Below are 17,453 nucleotides of genomic sequence, written 5' to 3' on the forward strand. Positions count from 1 at the left end.
TGAGACTCAGAGCTACAGGACTGTCAGGTGAGACTCAGAGCTACAGGACTGTCAGGTGAGACTCAGAGCTACAGGACTGTCAGGTGAGACTCAGAGCTACAGGACTGTCAGGTGAGACTCAGACCTACAGGACTGTCAGGTGAGACTCAGACCTACAGGACTCAGACCTGCAGGACTGTCAGGTGAGACTCAGAGCTACAGGACTGTCAGGTGAGACTCAGAGCTACAGGACTGTCAGGTGAGACTCAGAGCTACAGGACTCTCAGGTGAGACTCAGACCTACAGGACTGTCAGGTGAGACTCAGACCTACAGGACTGTCAGGTGAGACTCAGAGCTACAGGACTGCCAGGTGAGACTCAGAGCTACAGGACTGTCAGGTGAGACTCAGAGCTACAGGACTCAGACCTGCAGGACTGTCAGGTGAGACTCAGAGCTACAGGACTGTCAGGTGAGACTCAGAGCTACAGGACTGTCAGGTGAGACTCAGAGCTACAGGACTGCCAGGTGAGACTCAGAGCTACAGGACTGTCAGGTGAGACTCAGACCTACAGGACTGTCAGGTGAGACTCAGACCTACAGGACTGTCAGGTGAGACTCAGACCTACAGGACTCAGACCTACAGGACTGTCAGGTGAGACTCAGAGCTACAGGTCTGTCAGGTGAGACTCAGAGCTACAGGTCTGTCAGGTGAGACTCAGAGCTACAGGACTCAGACCTACAGGACTCAGACCTACAGGACTCAGACCTACAGGACTGTCAGGTGAGACTCAGAGCTACAGGACTGTCAGGTGAGACTCAGAGCTACAGGACTCAGACCTACAGGACTCAGACCTACAGGACTCAGACCTACAGGACTGTCAGGTGAGACTCAGAGCTACAGGTCTGTCAGGTGAGACTCAGACCTACAGGACTCAGACCTACAGGACTCAGACCTACAGGACTGTCAGGTGAGACTCAGAGCTACAGGACTGTCAGGTGAGACTCAGAGCTACATGACTGTCAGGTGAGACTCAGAGCTACATGACTGTCAGGTGAGACTCAGAGCTACAGGACTGTCAGGTGAGACTCAGACCTACAGGACTGTCAGGTGAGACTCAGAGCTACATGACTGTCAGGTGAGACTCAGAGCTACATGACTGTCAGGTGAGACTCAGAGCTACAGGACTGTCAGGTGAGACTCAGACCTACAGGACTGTCAGGTGAGACTCAGAGCTACAGGACTCTCGGGTGAGACTCAGAGCTACATGACTGTCAGGTGAGACTCAGAGCTACATGACTGTCAGGTGAGACTCAGAGCTACATGACTGTCAGGTGAGACTCAGAGCTACAGGACTGTCAGGTGAGACTCAGACCTACAGGACTCAGACCTACAGGACTCAGACCTACAGGACTCAGACCTACAGGACTCTCAGGTGAGACTCAGAGCTACAGGACTGTCAGGTGAGACTCAGAGCTACATGACTGTCAGGTGAGACTCAGAGCTACATGACTGTCAGGTGAGACTCAGAGCTACAGGACTGTCAAATCAAATCAAATCAAATTTATTTATATAGCCCTTCGTACATCAGCTGATATCTCAAAGTGCTGTACAGAAACCCAGCCTAAAACCCCAAACAGCAAGCAATGCAGGTGTAGAAGCACGGTGGCTAGGAAAAACTCCCTAGAAAAGCCAAAACCTAGGAAGAAACCTAGAGAGGAACCAGGCTATGTGGGGTGGCCAGTCCTCTTCTGGCTGTGTCAGGTGAGACTCAGAGCTACAGGACTCTCTGACTTACTTCACAGAACAACTGGTAGGGGAAACACTGAATAGATATGGGATGTTCAGCTGACAGATAAACAGAGTTTATTTTTCGGTTGGCCCCCTGTCTAATACTTTGTTTTTTAAGTCATTTTAAGTTTGAGGGTAAAGTGAACGTCAACACACTACCACAATCTGTTTATGTTTATCTGTTTCCCTCTCCCCCCTCTCTCCCTTTCTCCTCCTCTCTCCCCTCCCCTCTCTCCTCCTCTCTCCCCTCCCCCTCTCCTCCTCTCTCCCCTCCCCTCTCCCCCCTATCCTCCTCTCTCCCCTCCCCTCTCTCCCCCCTATCCTCCTCTCTCCCCTCCCCCTCTCCTCCTCTCTCCCCTCCCCCTCTCTCCACCCTCTCCTCCTCTCTCCCCCTCCCCCTCTCCTCCCTCTCTCCCCTCCCCCTCCTCCTCCCCCTCCCCCTCTCCTCCTCTCCCCCTCCCCCTCCCTCCTCTCCCCCCTCTCTCCTCCTCTCTCTCCTCCCCTCCCCCCTCCAGGAGTTGTTGTCAGAGGAGACTCGTCAGAAGCTGAACCTGTCAGGTCGTCTTCGCCAGACAGAGGAAGACAGGAACAACCTTCTCGAACAGCTGGAGGAAGAGACAGAGGCCAAGAGAGGAGTGGAGAGACAGGCCTCCAGCCTCAACATGCAGGTCAGTGGAGAGACAGGCCTCCAGCCTCAACATGCAGGTCAGTAGAGAGACAGGCCTCCAGCCTCAACATGCAGGTCAGTGGAGAGACAGGCCTCCAGCCTCAACATGCAGGTCAGTAGAGAGACAGGCCTCCAGCCTCAACATGCAGGTAAGTAGAGAGACAGGCCTCCAGCCTCAACATGCAGGTCAGTAGAGAGACAGGCCTCCAGCCTCAACATGCAGGTTAGTAGAGAGAGGCCTCCAGCCTCAACATGCAGGTCAGTAGAGAGACAGGCCTCCAGCCTCAACATGCAGGTCAGTAGAGAGACAGGCCTCCAGCCTCAACATGCAGGTCAGTGGAGAGAGACAGGCCTCCAGCCTCAACATGCAGGTAGTAGAGACAGGCCTCCAGCCTCAACATGCAGGTCAGTAGAGAGACAGGCCTCCAGCCTCAACATGCAGGTCAGTGGAGAGACAGGCCTCCAGCCTCAACATGCAGGTCAGTGGAGAGACAGGCCTCCAGCCTCAACATGCAGGTCAGTAGAGAGACAGGCCTCCAGCCTCAACATGCAGGTCAGTGGAGAGAGACAGGCCTCCAGCCTCAACATGCAGGTCAGTAGAGAGACAGGCCTCCAGCCTCAACATGCAGGTCAGTAGAGAGACAGGCCTCCAGCCTCAACATGCAGGTCAGTGGAGAGACAGGCCTCCAGCCTCAACATGCAGGTCAGTAGAGAGACAGGCCTCCAGCCTCAACATGCAGGTCAGTAGAGAGACAGGCCTCCAGCCTCAACATGCAGGTCAGTAGAGAGAGACAGGCCTCCAGCCTCAACATGCAGGTCAGTAGAGAGACAGGCCTCCAGCCTCAACATGCAGGTCAGTGGAGAGACAGGCCTCCAGCCTCAACATGCAGGTCAGTGGAGAGACAGGCCTCCACCCTCAACATGCAGGTCAGTAGAGAGACAGGCCTCCAGCCTCAACATGCAGGTCAGTGGAGAGAGACAGGCCTCCAGCCTCAACATGCAGGTCAGTGGAGAGACAGGCCTCCAGCCTCAACATGCAGGTCAGTAGAGAGACAGGCCTCCAGCCTCAACATGCAGGTCAGTAGAGAGAGACAGGCCTCCAGCCTCAACATGCAGGTCAGTAGAGAGACAGGCCTCCAGCCTCAACATGCAGGTCAGTAGAGAGACAGGCCTCCAGCCTCAACATGCAGGTCAGTAGAGAGACAGGCCTCTAGCTTCAACATGCAGGTCAGTAGAGAGACAGGCCTCCAGCCTCAACATGCAGGTCAGTAGAGAGAGACAGGCCTCCAGCCTCAACATGCAGGTCAGTAGAGAGAGACAGGCCTCCAGCCTCAACATGCAGGTCAGTAGAGAGAGACAGGCCTCCAGCCTCAACATGCAGGTCAGTAGAGACAGGCCTCCAGCCTCAACATGCAGGTCAGTAGAGAGACAGGCCTCTAGCCTCAACATGCAGGTCAGTAGAGAGAGGCAGCCTCCAGCCTCAACATGCAGGTCAGTAGAGAGACAGGCCTCCATCCTCAACATGCAGGTCAGTAGAGAGAGACAGGCCTCCAGCCTCAACATGCAGGTCAGTAGAGAGAGACAGGCCTCCATCCTCAACATGCAGGTCAGTAGAGAGAGACAGGCCTCCAGCCTCAACATGCAGGTCAGTGGAGAGACAGGCCTCCAGCCTCAACATTCAGGTCAGTAGAGAGACAGGCATCCAGCCTCAACATTCAGGTCAGTAGAGAGACAGGCCTCCATCCTCAACATGCAGGTCAGTAGAGAGAGACAGGCCTCCAGCCTCAACATGCAGGTCAGTGGAGAGAGACAGGCCTCCAGCCTCAACATTCAGGTCAGTGGAGAGACAGGCCTCCAGCCTCAACATGCAGGTCAGTGGAGAGAGACAGGCCTCCAGCCTCAATGCATGCAGGCCTCCAGCCTCAACATGCAGGTAGAGAGACAGGCCTCCAGCCTCAACATGCAGGTCAGTGGAGAGAGACAGGCCTCCAGCCTCAACATGCAGGTAAGTAGAGAGACAGGCCTCCAGCCTCAACATGCAGGTCAGTAGAGAGACAGGCCTCCAGCCTCAACATGCAGGTCAGTGGAGAGACAGGCCTCCAGCCTCAACATGCAGGTCAGTGGAGAGACAGTGAGGTCAGACAGGCCTCCATCCTCAACATGCAGGTCAGTAGAGAGACAGGCCTCCAGCCTCAACATGCAGGTCAGTGGAGAGACAGGCCTCCAGCCTCAACATGCAGGTCAGTAGAGAGACAGGCCTCCAGCCTCAACATGCAGGTCAGTGGAGAGACAGGCCTCCAGCCTCAACATGCAGGTCAGTAGAGAGAGACAGGCCTCCAGCCCCAACATGCAGGTCAGTAGAGAGACAGGCCTCCAGCCTCAACATGCAGGTCAGTAGAGAGACAGGCCTCCAGCCTCAACATGCAGGTCAGTGGAGAGACAGGCCTCCAGCCTCAACATGCAGGTCAGTGGAGAGACAGGCCTCCAGCCTCAACATGCAGGTCAGTAGAGAGAGACAGGCCTCCAGCCCCAACATGCAGGTCAGTAGAGAGACAGGCCTCCAGCCTCAACATGCAGGTCAGTAGAGAGACAGGCCTCCAGCCTCAACATGCAGGTCAGTGGAGAGACAGGCCTCCAGCCTCAACATGCAGGTCAGTGGAGAGACAGGCCTCCAGCCTCAACATGCAGGTCAGTGGAGAGACAGGCCTCCAGTCTCAACATGCAGGTCAGTGGAGAGACAGGCCTCCAGCCTCAACATGCAGGTCAGTAGAGAGAGACAGGCCTCCAGCCTCAACATGCAGGTCAGTAGAGAGACAGGCCTCCAGCCTCAACATGCAGGTCAGTGGAGAGACAGGCCTCCAGCCTCAACATGCAGGTCAGTGGAGAGACAGACCTCCAGCCTCAACATGCAGGTCAGTGGAGAGACAGGCCTCCAGCCTCAACATGCAGATCAGTGGAGAGACAGGCCTCCAGCCTCAACATGAAGGTCAGTAGAGAGAGACAGGCCTCCAGCCTCAACATGAAGGTCAGTAGACAGACAGGCCTCCAGCCTCAACATGCAGGTCAGTGGAGAGACAGGCCTCCAGCCTCAACATGCAGGTCAGTAGAGAGAGACAGGCCTCCAGCCTCAACATGCAGGTCAGTAGAGAGACAGGCCTCCATCCTCAACATGCAGGTCAGTAGAGAGACAGGCCTCCAGCCTCAACATGCAGGTCAGTAGAGAGAGACAGGGCTCCAGCCTCAACATGCAGGTCAGTGGAGAGACAGGCCTCCAGCCTCAACATGCAGGTCAGTAGAGAGAGACAGGCCTCCAGCCTCAACATGCAGGTCAGTAGAGAGACAGGCCTCCAGCCTCAACATGCAGGTCAGTAGAGAGAGACAGGCCTCCAGCCTCAACATGCAGGTCAGTAGAGAGACAGGCCTCCAGCCTCAACATGCAGGTCTCTTACAGAAAGAGAATATAGAGTTTGACCTTTGACCCTCTCTCTCTCTCTTCAGCTGTCTGACTGTAAGAAGCATCTGGATGAGCAGCAGGGAACAGTGGAACTCCTGGAGGAGGGCAAGAAACGCCTGCAGAGAGACCTGGAGGCTGCCAACGCACAGTACGACAATTACACATACATGATAAATATACTGTATATAATAGTTATATATATTTAGAATAAAACATATGTAGGATCTTAATTTGATCACTCAATTTGTTGCTGAGAATTTTCCTGCACGGCAGGAATGAGCAGATGATCTTTGTGATTTAAATAAATTCACTGGAAAACAACACACGGTTATATTAATAGTATTGCACTTTTTGGGGGGGACTAGCTATTAGCAACATTATGGACTTTAAACGTTCAAATCCTGTTGCTGCAGGATTCTTTTTCTGCGACAATACTGATCAAATGAAGATCCTGCATCTGTATAGACATACTGTATATAATATATATATAACTAACCGTAGGTATACATGCTACTCCTCCATGGTGTGTGTGTAGGTATGAGGAGAAGGTGTGTGTCTGTGATAAACTGGAGAAGAGCAGAATCAGACTACAGCAGGAACTGGAGGACATTCTGATGGACCTGGACAACCAGAGAACCTTGGTCTCCAACCTGGAGAAGAAACAGAGGAAGTTTGACCAGGTGAGTAGTCCATTCAACTCAATTCAACTTCATTCAACTCATATCGATTCAACTCCGTTCAATTCAATCCAATTCAATTCAACTCATTTCAATTCATTTCAACTCAATTCAACTTCATTCAACTCAAATCGATTCAACTCAGTTAAATTCAATCCAATTCAATTCAACTCAATTCAACTTTTAATTTATCCCCTCAGGGGCAATTAAGAAAGTGAAGTCAGTAAGAACAAGTGTCATAATCAACCCAACACCCTCCACACAACAGATATCATTTCTTAGCCTGGTTCCGTATCTGTTTGTGCTGTCTTGCCAACCTTTAACAGCTATTATCTTTGCCTCCACCTGTGAAAATCTGTTATTTTCTCACCTCCTCTCTCCCCTCTCACTCCCTCCTCTCCTCCCTCCCTCCCTCCAACTCCCTCCCACCACTCCCTCCTCCTCCCCCACACTCCCTCCCTCCCCCCACCTCCCTCCCTCCTCTCCTCCCTCCCTCCCCCTCCCTCCTCTCCCTCCCTCCTCCCTCCTCTCCCTCCCTCCTCCCCCAACCTCCCTCCCTCCCTCCCTCCCTCCCTCCCTCCAACTCCCTCCCACCACTCTCCTCTCCTCCCTCCCCTCCCCCCCTCCCTCCCTCCCCAACTCCCTCCACACCTCTCCTCCCCTCTCCCTCCCTCCCCCCACACCTCCCTCCCTCCCTTCCCCCCTCCCTCCCTCCCTCCCTCCCACCACTCCCTCTCCTCCCCTCTCCCTCCCTCCCCCCTCCCTCCCTCCCTCCCTCCCTCCCCCCCTCCCTCCCTCCCACCACTCCCTCCCCCTCTCCCTCCCTCCCCCTCCCTCCCTCCCTCCCCCACTTCTCCTCCCCTCTCTCCTCCCTCCTATCCCCTCCCTCCCTCCCTCCTCTCCTCCCTCTCCTCCTCCTCCCTCCCCTCTCCTCCCCCCTCCCTCCCCTACCCTCCCTCCCTCCTCCCTCTCCCTCCCTCCCTCCCTCCCCTCCCCTCCCCCACCCTCCCTCCTCCCCACCTCTCCTCCCTCCCCTCCCTCCCTCCCTCCTCTCCCCTCCCACCTCTCCCCTCCCTCCCTCCTCCACCTCTCCCTCCTCCCCTCCCTCCTCCCTCCCTCCCCTCCTCTCCCCTCCTCCCTCCCCCCTCCCTCCCTCCCTCCCTCCCTCCCTCCCTCCCTCCCTCCACCACCTCCTCCCTCACCCTCCCTCCCTCCCACCACCCTCCCCCCACCCTCCCCCTCCTCCTCCCTCCCTCCCTCCTCTCCTCCCCCCTCCCTCCCTCCCCTCTCCTCCCCTCCCCTCCCTCCCTCCTCCCTCCCTCCCTCCCAACTCCCTCCCCACCACTCCTCTCCTCCCTCCCTCCCTCCCTCCCTCCAACTCCCTCCCACCCCACCTCCCTCCCTCCCCTCCCTCCTCTCCTCCCCCACCCACCCTCCCTCCCTCCTCCCCCCTCCCTCCCCTCTCCCTCCCTCCCCTCCCTCCCACCTCCCTCTCCTCCCTCCCCTCCCTCCCCCCCTCCTCCCTCCCTCCCCTCTCCTCCCTCCCTCCCTCCCCCTCCCTCCCTCTCCTCCCCCTCCCTCCCTCCCCCCTCCTCCCTCCCCCTCCCCTCCCCTCCCTCCTCCCTCCCACCTCCCTCCCACCTCTCCCTCCCTCCTCCCTCCCTCCCTCCCTCCCTCCCTCCCTCCTCCCCTCTCCCTCCCTCCCTCCTCCTCCCTCCCTCCCCCTCTCCCTCCCTCCCTCCTCCCTCCCTCCTCCCCCCCCTCCCCTCCTCTCCTCCCCCTCCCTCCCTCCCTCCCTCTCCTCCCTCCCTCCCTCCCCCTCCCTCCTCCCCCTCCCTCCCTCCCTCCTCCCCTCCCTCCCTCTCCCCTCCCTCCCTCCTCTCCCTCCCTCCTCCTCCCTCTCCCTCCTCCTCCTCCCCCCTCCCACCTCTCCTCTCCTCCCTCCTCCCCCCCTCCCTCCCACCTCCCTCCTCCCTCCCCTCCCTCCCTCCCTCCCTCCCTCCCTCCCTCCCTCCCTCCTCCCCTCCCCCTCCCTCCCTCCCTCCCTCCCTCCCCTCCCTCCCTCTCCCTCCCCCCCCCTCCCTCCCTCCCTCCCCTCCCTCCTCCTCCCTCCCTCCCCCCCTCCCTCCCTCCCCTCCCTCCCTCTCCTCTCCTCCCCTCCCTCTCCTCTCCTCCCTCCTCTCCCCCTCCCTCCCTCCTCCCCCTCCCTCCCTCCCTCCCTCCCTCCCCTCCCTCCCTCCCTCCCTCCCTCCCCCCTCCCCCCCTCCCTCCCACCTCTCCCCCTCCCCTCCCTCCCTCCCCCTCCCTCCTCCCTCCCTCCCACCTCTCCTCCCCCTCTCCCCCCTCCCTCCCTCCCTCCCTCCCCCCTCTCCCCTCCCTCCTCCCTCCCTCCCTCCCTCCCTCCTCCCCCTCCTCCCCCTCCTCCTCCCCCTCCCCTCCTCTCCTCCCCCCTCCCTCCCTCCCTCCCTCCCTCCCTCCCCTCCCTCCCCCTCCCTCCCCTCCTCCCTCCCTCCCTCCCCCTCCCTCCCCCTCCCTCCCCCTCCCTCCCTCCCTCCCTCCCCCCTCCCCCTCTCCCTCCCTCCTCTCCCTCCCTCCCTCCCTCCCCCTCCCTCCCTCCCTCCCCCCTCCCCTCCCTCCCTCCCCCCCCCTCCCTCCCCCTCCCTCCTCCCTCCCTCCCCTCCCCTCCCCTCCCCCTCCCCCCCCTCCCTCTCCTCCCCTCCCTCCTCCCTCCTCCCCCTCCCTCCCCTCCCTCCCCCTCCCTCCTCCTCCCTCCTCCCCTCCCCCCTCCCTCCTCTCCTCCCTCCCTCCTCTCCTCCCTCCCTCCTCTCCTCCCTCTCCCACCTCTCCTCCCCTCTCCCAGATGCTAGCAGAGGAGCGTTCCATCTCCGGTAAGTATGCTGAGGAGCGTGACCGAGCGGAGGCGGAGGCCAGAGAGAAGGAGACGCGGGCGCTGGCTCTGGGGAGGGCCTTGGAGGAGATGCAGGGCTCCCTTGAGGAGCAGGAGAGAAGCAACAAGGCCCTCAGGGCAGAGATGGAGGACCTGGTCAGCTCCAAGGACGATGTCGGGAAGAATGTGAGTGTGTTTGTATCTCTCTCGCTCTCTTCATCTTTCACTCTCTCCCTTTCACTATCTCCCTTTCACTATCTCCCTTTCTCTCCCTCTCTTTCACTCTCTCCCTTTCTCCATCAAGCTCTCTCTTTCTTTGTCTCTCTCTCTCTCTCGTGCCCCTGTTGTCAGGTTGATTGTGACTGATTGTGTTGTGGGTTGGCCAGGTCCATGAGTTGGAGAAGACAAAGCGAGGTTTGGAGGCGGTACTGGATGAGATGCGGACCCAGATGGAGGAGCTGGAGGACGAGCTCTGCTAAGCTACGTCTGGAGGTCAACACGCAGGCCATGAAGACACAGTATGACAGAGACCTGCAGGGACGTGACGAACAGGGGAGGAGAGGAGAAACAACTACTGAAACAGGTAGGAGACGGGGAGGGGACAGGGGAGAATGAGACAGGGAAGGAGGAGCTGGGAGGGGAGGAGGAGACGGGAGGAGGAGGAGACAGGGAGGAGACGGGGAGGGGAGGAGGAGGTCAACACGCAGGCCATGAGGAGACAGGGAAGGAGGAGACGGGACGAGACGAGACAGGGGGGGGAGGAGGGAGACAACTACTGAAACAGGTAGGAGACGGGGAGGGGACAGGGGAGAATGAGACAGGGACGGAGGAGACGGGAGGGGAGGAAGAGACGGGAGGAGAGGAGGAGACAGGGGGGGGGGAGGAGACGGGAGGAGAGGAGGAGACAGGGAAGGAGGAGACGGGAGGGGAGGAGGAGACAGGGGAGGGGAGGAGGAGACAACTACTGAAACAGGTAGGAGACGGTTAGGGGAGGAGGAGACAGGGGAGGGGAGGAGGAGACGGGAGGAGAGGAGGAGACAGGGGAGAATGAGACAGGGAAGGAGGAGAGGAGGAGACAGGGGAGAATGAGACAGGGAAGGAGGAGAGGAGGAGAAAGGGGGAGGAGAGAGAGGAGGAGTAAGGGGGAGGAGAGAAGGAGACAGTAGGAGGAGAGGTAGAAACAACTATGGAAACAGGTAGGACCAGGGGAAGGAGAGGAGGAGAGGGGGTGTCTAATCTCCCTCATTCTCTCCTGGGGCGTGAGCTGGAGGAGGAGCGGAGGCAGCATGTGGGGGTGACAGCCCTCTAACCTCTCTGCCTCTTCCTCCCTCCTCTCCCCCTCCTCTCTCCCTTCCCTCCCTCCCTCTCTCCCTCCTCCCTCCCTCTCCTCCAGGTGCGTGAGCTGGAGGGTGAGCTGGAGGAGGAGAGGAGGCAGCGTGCGGGGGCGACAGCAGGGAGGAAGAAGCTGGAAGGAGAGGTGAATGATCTGGAGGACCAGGTGGAAGCCACCAGTAGGGGGCGTGAAGAGGCCGTCAAACAGCTGCGCAAGATACAGGTCAGTCACACACCACAGAGGAACAACACTGAGATCCTGGATGTAGGGGGAAGTTGTCTGTAGACTCTGATCCTGGATGTAGGGGGAAGTTGTCTATAGACTCTGGTCCTGGATGTAGGGGAAGTTGTCTATAGACTCTGGTCCTGGATGTAGGGGGAAGTTGTCTGTAGACTCTGATCCTGGATGTAGGGGGAAGTTGTCTGTGGACTCTGATCCTGGATGTAGGGGGAAGTTGTCTGTAGACTCTAATCCTGGATGTAGGGGGAAGTTGTCTGTAGACTCTGATCCTGGATGTAGGGGGAAGTTGTCTGTAGACTCTGATCCTGGCTGTAGGGGGAAGTTGTCTGTAGACTCTGATCCTGGATGTAGGGGGAAGTTGTCTGTAGACTCTGATCCTGGATGTAGGGGGAAGTTGTCTGTAGACTCTGATCCTGGATGTAGGGGCAAGTTGTCTGTAGACTCTGATCCTGGATGTAGGGGGAAGTTGTCTGTAGACTCTGATCCTGGATGTAGGGGAAGTTGTCTGTAGACTCTGATCCTGGATGTAGGGGAAGTTGTCTGTAGACTCTGATCCTGGATGTAGGGGAAGTTGTCTGTAGACTCTGATCCTGGATGTAGGGGGAAGTTGTCTATAGACTCTGATCCTGGATGTAGGGGGAAGTTGTCTGTAGACTCTGGTCCTGGATGTAGGGGGAAGTTGTCTGTAGACTCTGATCCTGGCTGTAGGGGGAAGTTGTCTGTAGACTCTGATCCTGGATGTAGGGGAAGTTGTCTGTAGACTCTGATCCTGGATGTAGGGGGGAAGTTGTCTGTAGACTCTGATCCTGGATGTAGGGGGAAGTTGTCTGTAGACTCTGATCCTGGATGTAGGGGGAAGTTGTCTGTAGACTCTGATCCTGGATGTAGGGGGAAGTTGTCTGTAGAATCTGATCCTGGATGTAGGGGGAAGTTGTCTGTAGACTCTGATCCTGGCTGTAGGGGGAAGTTGTCTGTAGACTCTGATCCTGGATGTAGGGGGAAGTTGTCTGTAGACTCTGATCCTGGATGTAGGGGGAAGTTGTCTGTAGACTCTGATCCTGGCTGTAGGGGGAAGTTGTCTGTAGACTCTGATCCTGGATGTAGGGGGAAGTTGTCTGTAGACTCTGATCCTGGATGTAGGGGGAAGTTGTCTGTAGAATCTGATCCTGGATGTAGGGGGAAGTTGTCTGTAGAATCTGATCCTGGATGTAGGGGGAGGTTGTCTGTAGAATCTGATCCTGGATGTAGGGGGAAGTTGTCTATAGACTGAGATCCTGGATGTAGGGGGAAGTTGTCTGTAGACTCTGATCCTGGATGTAGGGGGAAGTTGTCTGTAGACTGATCCTGGATGTAGGGGGAGGTTGTCTATAGACTCTGATCCTGGATGTAGGGGGAAGTTGTCTGTAGACTCTGATCCTGGATGTAGGGGGAAGTTGTCTATAGACTCTGATCCTGGATGTAGGGGGAAGTTGTCTGTAGACTCTGATCCTGGATGTAGGGGGAAGTTGTCTATAGACTCTGATCCTGGATGTAGGGGAAGTTGTCTGTAGACTCTGGTCCTGGATGTAGGGGGAAGTTGTCTCTAGACAGTCTAGACGCTGATCCTGGGTCCGTTTAGCATTTCTCCACTAATGGCTTCCCTTTTCTCCCTCTCTCCGGCTCCTATTCCTTCTCCTTTCCTCCTCCCTGCTCCTCCTCTCCTCCTCCCTCCTCCTCAGGCCCAGATGAAGGAGCTCCAGAGGGAGGTGGAGGATTCCCGTGCAGCCCAGAAGGAGGTACTGTCCTCAGCCAGGGAGTCCGAGAGGAGAGCCAAGACCCTGGAGGCCAGCTTCATGCAGCTACAGGAGGTACAGTCCCCCCCTCTCTCCCTCTGTCTCTCCCTCCCCCCCTCTCTCCCCCTCTCTCCCTCCCCCTCTCTCTCCCTGTCCCCCCCCCCCTCTCTCTCTTTCTCTTTGGACACAGAATATGTTAACATGGGAGAATCTTGCCTTGTGATACACACATCACTAGAACCTTCACTCTGCCTCTCTCCTGTTCTTGTCTCCTAACATGCCCCCCCTCTCTCCTCCTCCATCTCTTCACTCTTTGACCCCCTGTAGGACTTGGCTGCGGCAGAGAGGGCTCGTAAGCAGGCCGAGACAGAGAGAGATGAGATGTCTGAGGATCTGGCCAGCAACTCTGGGAAGTGAGTTTGTAGGCTACTTTTAAAAGGTCCCCTAGACAATGTCCCAAATGCCACCCTATAGTCCATTGGTCCGTGGTCTAAAGTAGTGCACTATAAAGGGAATAGGACGTAATATGGGACACAGACCTCATCTCTTTTCCTTCATCTGTATTGATGTAGAACATCTGGACATGTGACAACATCCTCAGTACTGTTAACACCTAACCCTTAACCCAAACCTAACCCTACCCTAAAACTAACCTAACCCTTAACCCAAACGTAACCATACCCTAAAACTAACCTAACCCTTAACCCAAACCTAACCCTACCCTAAAACTAACCTAACCCTTAACCCAAACGTAACCATACCCTAAAACTAACCTAACCCTTAATCCAAACCTGACCCTTAACCCAAAACTAACCATACCCTAAAACTAACCTAACCCTTAACCCAAACGTAACCCTACCCTAAAACTAACCTAACCCTTAACCCAAACCTAACCCTTAACCCAAACCTAACCATACCCTAAAACTAACCTTAACCCTTAAACCTAACCCTTAACCCACACCTAACCATACCCTAAAACTAACCTTAACCCAAACCTAACCTGTAACCCAAACTTAACCCTTAACCCAAACTTAACCCTAAACCCAAACTTAACCCTTAACCCAAACTTAACCATACCGTAAAACTAACCTTAACCCTTATGCCTAAACCTAACCCTTAACCCAAACTAATCCATACCCTATAACTAACCTTAACCCAAACTTAACCCTTAAACCTAACCCTTAACCCAAACTTAACCCTACCCTAAAACTACCCTTAACCCTTAAGCCTAAACTGAACCCTTAACCCAAACTTAACCCTACCCTAAAACTAACCTTAACCCTTATGCCTAAACCTAACCCTTGACCCAAACTTAACCATACCCTAATACTAACCTTAACCCAAACTAAACCATACCCCAAAAACTAACCTTAACCCTTATGCCTAAACCTAACCCTTAACCTAAACCATACCTTAAAACTAACCTTAACCATTAACCCAAACTTAACCCTTAAACCTAACCCTTAACCCAAACTTAACCCTACCCTAAAACTAACCTTAACCCTTATCCCAAACTTGACCCTAACCTAAAACTAACCTTAACCCTTAAGCCTATACTTAACCCTTAACCCAAACTTAACCCTTAAACCTAACCATTAACCCAAACTTAACCCTACCCTAAAACTAACCTTAACCCTTAATCCAAACCTGACCCTTAACCCAAACGTAACCCTACCCTAAAACTAACCTAACCCTTAACCCAAACCTAACCCTTAACCCAAACCTAACCATACCCTAAAACTAACCTTAACCCAAACTTAACCCTTAACCCAAACTTAACCCTAAACCCAAACTTAACCCTTAACCCAAACTTAACCATACCGTAAAACTAACCTTAACCCTTATGCCTAAACCTAACCCTTAACCCAAACTAATCCATACCCTATAACTAACCTTAACCCAAACTTAACCCTTAAACCTAACCCTTAACCCAAACTTAACCCTTCCCTAAAACTACCCTTAACCCTTAAGCCTAAACTGAACCCTTAACCCAAACTTAACCCTACCCTAAAACTAACCTTAACCCTTATGCCTAAACCTAACCCTTGACCCAAACTTAACCATACCCTAATACTAACCTTAACCCAAACTAAACCATACCCCAAATCTAACCTTAACCCTTATGCCTAAACCTAACCCTTAACCTAAACCATACCCTAAAACTAACCTTAACCCTTAACCCAAACTAAACCCTTAAACCTAACCCTTAACCCAAACTTAACCCTACCCTAAAACTAACCTTAACCCTTATCCCAAACTTGACCCTAACCTAAAACTAACCTTAACCCTTAAGCCTATACTTAACCCTTAACCCAAACTTAACCCTTAAACCTAACCATTAACCCAAACTTAACCCTACCCTAAAACTAACCTTAACCCTTAACCCAAACCTAACCATACCCTAAAACTAACCTTAACCCTTATGCCTAAACTTAACCCTTAACCCAAGCTTAACCCTTCAACCTAACCCTTAACCCAACTTAACCCCTAAACCTAACCCTTAACCCAAACTTAACCCTTAAACCTTTAACCCAAACTTAACCCTTAAACCTTAACCCAAACTTAACCATACCCTAAAACTAACCTTAACCCTAATGCCTAGACCTAACCCTTAACCCAAACTTAACCCTTAAACCTTTAACCCAAACTTAACCCTTAAACCTAAACCTAACCCTTAACCCAAACTTAAGACTTAAACCTAAGCCTTACCTTTAACTCATTAGTTTCTCCCATTCAATTCAGTGCAGACTATTGACATTTATACTGTAAGTCTCTGCTCATCTGCTCCTCCTCCTCTCCTCTCCTCCTCCTCCTCTCCTCCCTCCTCCTCCTCTCCTCTCTCCTCCTCTCCTCTCCTCCTCCTTCTCTTCTCAGGTCTATGATGTCCGATGAGAAGCGTCGTCTGGAGGCTAAGATCAGCCAGCTAGAGGAAGAGCTGGAGGAGGAGCAGGCCAACATGGAGAACCTCCACGACCGCCTCCGGAAGACACAGCAACAGGTAGGAGAGGAGGGGAGTTTACACTAGGTAGTGTGTAGGTGGGATGCGAGTGTGCTTTAGGTAGGGTTTACGGGGAGGAGAGTATGCACTAGGTAGTGTGAAGGGAGGAGGTGCAGACCAAGAGACACTCAGTGACTTCCCTACCTCTTCCCTTTACTGTCTCCCTACCTCTTCCCTTTACTGTCTCCCTTTACTGTCTCCCTACCTCTTCTTCCCTTTACTGTCTCCCTACCTCTTCCCTTTACTGTCTCCCTACCACTTCCCTTTACTGTCTCCCTACCTCCTATTCCCTTTACTGTCTCCCTACCTCCTATTCCCTTTACTGTCTTCATACCTCTTCCCTTTACTGTCTCCTTTTACTGTCTCCCTACCTCTTCTTCCCTTTACTGTCTCCCTACCTCTTCCCTTTACTGTCTCCCTACCACTTCCCTTTACTGTCTCCCTACCTCTTATTCCCTTTACTGTCTCCCTACCTCCTATTCCCTTTACTGTCTCCCTACCTCTTCCCTTTACTGTCTCCCTACCTCCTCTTCCCTTTACTGTCTCCCTGCCTCCTCTTCCCTTTACTGTCTCCCTACCTCCTCTTCCCTTTACTGTCTCCCTACCTCCTCTTCCCTTTACTGTCTCCCTACCTCCTCTTCCCTTTACTGTCTCCCTACCTCCTCTTCCCTTTACTGTCTCCCTACCTCCTCTTCCCTTTGCTATCTCCCTACCTCTTCCCTTTACTGTCTCCCTACCTCTTCCCTTTACTGTCTCCATACCTCTTCCCTTTACTGTCTCCATACCTCTTCCCTTTACTGTCTCCATACCTCTTCCCTTTACTGTCTCCCTACCTCTTCCCTTTACTGTCTCCCTACCTCTTCCCTTTACTGTCTCCCTACCGCTTCCCTTTACTGTCTCCCTACCTCTTCCCTTTACTACCTCTTCCCTTTACTGTCTCCCTTTACTGTCTCCATACCTCTTCCCTTTACTGTCTCCATACCTCTTCCCTTTACTGTCTCCCTACCTCTTCCCTTTACTGACTCCCTACCTCTTCCCTTTACTGTCTCCCTTCCTCTTCCCTTTACTGTCTCCCTTTACTGTCTCATACCTCTTCCCTTTATTGTCTCCATACCTCTTCCCTTTACTACCTCTTCCCTTTACTGTCTCCATACCTCTTCCCTTTACTGTCTCCATACCTCTTCCCTTTACTGTCTCCATACCTCTTCCCTTTACTACCTCTTCCCTTTACAGTCTCCATACCTCTTCCCTTTACTGTCTCCCTTCCTCTTCCCTTTACTGGCTCCCTTTACTGTCTCCCTACCTCTTCCCTTTACTGTCTCCCTTTACTGTCTCCCTTTACTGTCTCCATACCTCTTCCCTTTACTGTCTCCATACCTCTTCCATTTACTGTCTCCCTACCTCTTCCCTTTACTGTCTCGCTTCCTCTTCCCTTTACTGTCTCCCTTCCTCTTCCCTTTACTGTCTCCCTACCTCTTCCCTTTACTGTCTCCCTTTACTGTCTCCATACCTCTTCCCTTTACTACCTCTTCCCTTTACTGTCTCCATACCTCTTCCCTTTACTGTCTCCCTTTACTGTCTCCATACCTCTTCCCTTTACTACCTCTTCCCTTTACTGTCTCCATACCTCTTCCCTTTACTGTCTCCACTGTCTCC

At 54.3% G+C, this 17,453-nt stretch overlaps 1 protein-coding gene across 1 annotated transcript in view; it reads left to right on the forward strand.

The window, feature by feature from the left end:
- The window catches only part of LOC135554780 (myosin-11-like), an 83,145-nt gene that overhangs the window by 54,878 nt on the left and 10,814 nt on the right, over positions 1-17,453 (forward strand). Inside the window, 11 exon segments of the mRNA XM_064987211.1 lie at positions 2,285-2,437; positions 5,935-6,038; positions 6,426-6,570; positions 9,428-9,640; positions 9,841-9,926; positions 9,928-9,995; positions 10,381-10,427; positions 10,848-11,009; positions 12,746-12,874; positions 13,127-13,212; positions 15,674-15,797. Of these exon segments, the coding sequence (XP_064843283.1) occupies positions 2,285-2,437; positions 5,935-6,038; positions 6,426-6,570; positions 9,428-9,640; positions 9,841-9,926; positions 9,928-9,995; positions 10,381-10,427; positions 10,848-11,009; positions 12,746-12,874; positions 13,127-13,212; positions 15,674-15,797 (1,317 nt within the window).

This window comes from Oncorhynchus masou, chromosome 14 (assembly GCF_036934945.1).
Source record: "Oncorhynchus masou masou isolate Uvic2021 chromosome 14, UVic_Omas_1.1, whole genome shotgun sequence".
In the NCBI taxonomy this organism is placed as follows: domain Eukaryota; kingdom Metazoa; phylum Chordata; class Actinopteri; order Salmoniformes; family Salmonidae; genus Oncorhynchus; species Oncorhynchus masou.